This window comes from Rutidosis leptorrhynchoides, chromosome 1 (genome assembly GCF_046630445.1).
Source record: "Rutidosis leptorrhynchoides isolate AG116_Rl617_1_P2 chromosome 1, CSIRO_AGI_Rlap_v1, whole genome shotgun sequence".
NCBI lineage: Eukaryota > Viridiplantae > Streptophyta > Magnoliopsida > Asterales > Asteraceae > Rutidosis > Rutidosis leptorrhynchoides.
Window position 1 is genome coordinate 365758490 of NC_092333.1, and position 2213 is coordinate 365760702.

Genomic DNA, 2213 nt, shown 5'->3' on the forward strand with positions numbered 1-2213 from the left:
GATCGAGTGAAGTTCGCATCATGTACTCTTTTGGATGGAGCCTTAACCTGGTGGAATTATTTTTCCAAGTCTGTGGGTATTGATGTTGCATATAATACGCCATGGGAAGAATTCAAGAAGCAGATGATCGATGAGTATTGCCCGAGGAATGAGATTCAAAGGCTAGAAACCGAGTTGTGAAACTTAAAGTTGGAAGGAACTGATATCTCAAGATATACTAATCGATTCCTTGAATTAGCTTTAATGTGCCCAACCATGATTACTCCCGAATATAAGAGAGTTGAGAGATATATTTGGGGTTTGTCAGAAAACATTCAAGGAAATGTTCTGTCATCGAAACCAGAAACGATCCAGAGGGCTATTCGTATGGCACATAATTTGATGGTGCAAGTAGTGCAATGTCAACCAATCAATGCTAAGACGGATGTGAAAGTTACGACTGAGAAGCGTAAGTGGGATGGAAACTGAGAAAGTAATTCCAAGAAGCAAGGAACTGCCAAGGTTGAGAGTTCGAATAGTAAGTATACAGGAAAGAAACCCTACTGCAGCAGGTGCATGAAACATCATTTTGGTGTTTGTACTGTAGTTTGTGAACGATGCAAGAAACAAGGACATCTCTCAAAGGATTGTAAAGTTCATTTATCAGGGAATGATAAGGCGAAAATAACAATCAGAATGTTTGTTTTGGATGTGGTCAAGCAGGAAATTTCAAGAAAGAATGTCCTAAGGCTAAGAAGGGTGAAACGGCTAAGGGCCAAGCTTTTCAGATCATAACGAAGGAAGCTCATGAGGATCCAGAGTTAGTCACGGGTACGTTCCTCCTTAATAATCATTTAGCATCTATTTTATTCGATACCGGTGCTGATAAAAGTTTTATAGCTAAGGATTTTAGTGTTGCGATAAATAGGCCTTTAACTGTCTTAGACACTAGATATGCTGTAGAATTGGCAAACGGTAAGTTGATAAAAGTAGATAAGATTATGCGAGGTTGTGCCTTAAATTTGTCAAACAATCTGTTCGAGGTTGATTTAATGCCCGTTGACTTAGGAAGTTTCAATATTATTATTGGTATGGACTGGTTATCTAAGAATCGTGCGGACATTAATTGTGCGGAAAAGTCTATCCGTATACCTCTTGAGAATGGTGAGAACTTAGTCATCCAAGGAGATAAGAGAAAGGTAAACCTTAATATTATTTCTTGTATGAGAGCTCGAAGATATCTAAAGAAGGGATATCCTTCCATTCTCGCGGATGTGAAAGAACTCAAAACCAAAGAGATTGGATTGGAGGATGTTCTAGTTGTTCGTGAGTTTCCTCGAGTATTTCAAGAAGAATTACTAGGACTACCTCCGCATAGACAAGTTGAATTCCAGATTGATTTAGTTCCCGAAGCCGCACCAATTGCCAAATTGCCTTATTGATTAGCTTCTTCAGAACTACAAAAACTATCAAATCAACTCCAAGAATTATTAGATAAAGGATTTATTCGACCTAGTGTTTCTCCATGGGGTGCACCAATCTTGTTTGTCAAGAAGAAGGACGGATCTTTCAGAATGTGCATTGACTATCAAGAGCTGAATAAGCTTACAGTTAAGAACCGTTACCCATTACCAAGGATAGACTATCTATTTGACCAATTGCAAGGGTCAAGTGTTTATTCTAAGATCGATCTCAGATCAGGGTACCATCAATTGAGAGTAAAAGACGACAATGTGCCTAAGACAGCGTTCAGAACACGCTATGGCCATTATGAATTTTTAGTAATGCCGTTTGGTTTAACCAACGCCTCTGCAGTATTTATGGATCCGATGAACAGAGTCCGCAAACCGTATCTAGATAAATTCATCATAGTATTTATTGATGATATTTTGATCTACTCCAAGAATAAGGAAGAGTACGAGCAACATTTGAGATTAGTTTTGCAACTTTTGGAAAAAGAGCAGTTATATGCTAAATTTTCAAAGTGTGGTTTTTGGCTCGATTCAGTCCAATTTTTGGGTCATGTGCTTAATAGAGAAGGTATCCATATTGATCCTACCAAGATTGAGGCTATTAAGAATTAGGAAGTGCCTAAGAACCCGTCTCAAATTCGTCAATTTTCTAGGACTTGCTGGATATTATAGAAGATTTATTCAGAATTTCTCCAAGATTGCAAGACCATTAGCTGTGTTGACGCACAAGGATAAAAAATTTGAATGGTCCTCAGCACAGGA

At 38.3% G+C, this 2213-nt stretch overlaps 1 protein-coding gene across 1 annotated transcript; it reads left to right on the forward strand.

Moving 5' to 3' along the window:
- Nucleotides 1–255: 255 nt before the first annotated feature.
- Nucleotides 256–1421, forward strand: LOC139900389 (uncharacterized). Its single transcript, XM_071883164.1, has 2 exons — nucleotides 256–448; nucleotides 703–1421. Exons 1-2 carry the CDS (start codon nucleotides 256–258, stop codon nucleotides 1419–1421), a joined length of 912 nt encoding a protein of 303 aa, XP_071739265.1.
- Nucleotides 1422–2213: the final 792 nt, after the last annotated feature.

Excerpts from the sequence above, each read along its gene's own strand:
- LOC139900389 (XM_071883164.1), top strand. The coding sequence starts at position 256 with ATGATTACTCCCGAATATAAGAGAGTTGAGAGATATATTTGGGGTTTG. Across the intron at positions 449-702 it reads GAAAGTTACGACTGAGAAGC|GAAATTTCAAGAAAGAATGT; the intron begins GTAAGTGGGATG and ends GTGGTCAAGCAG.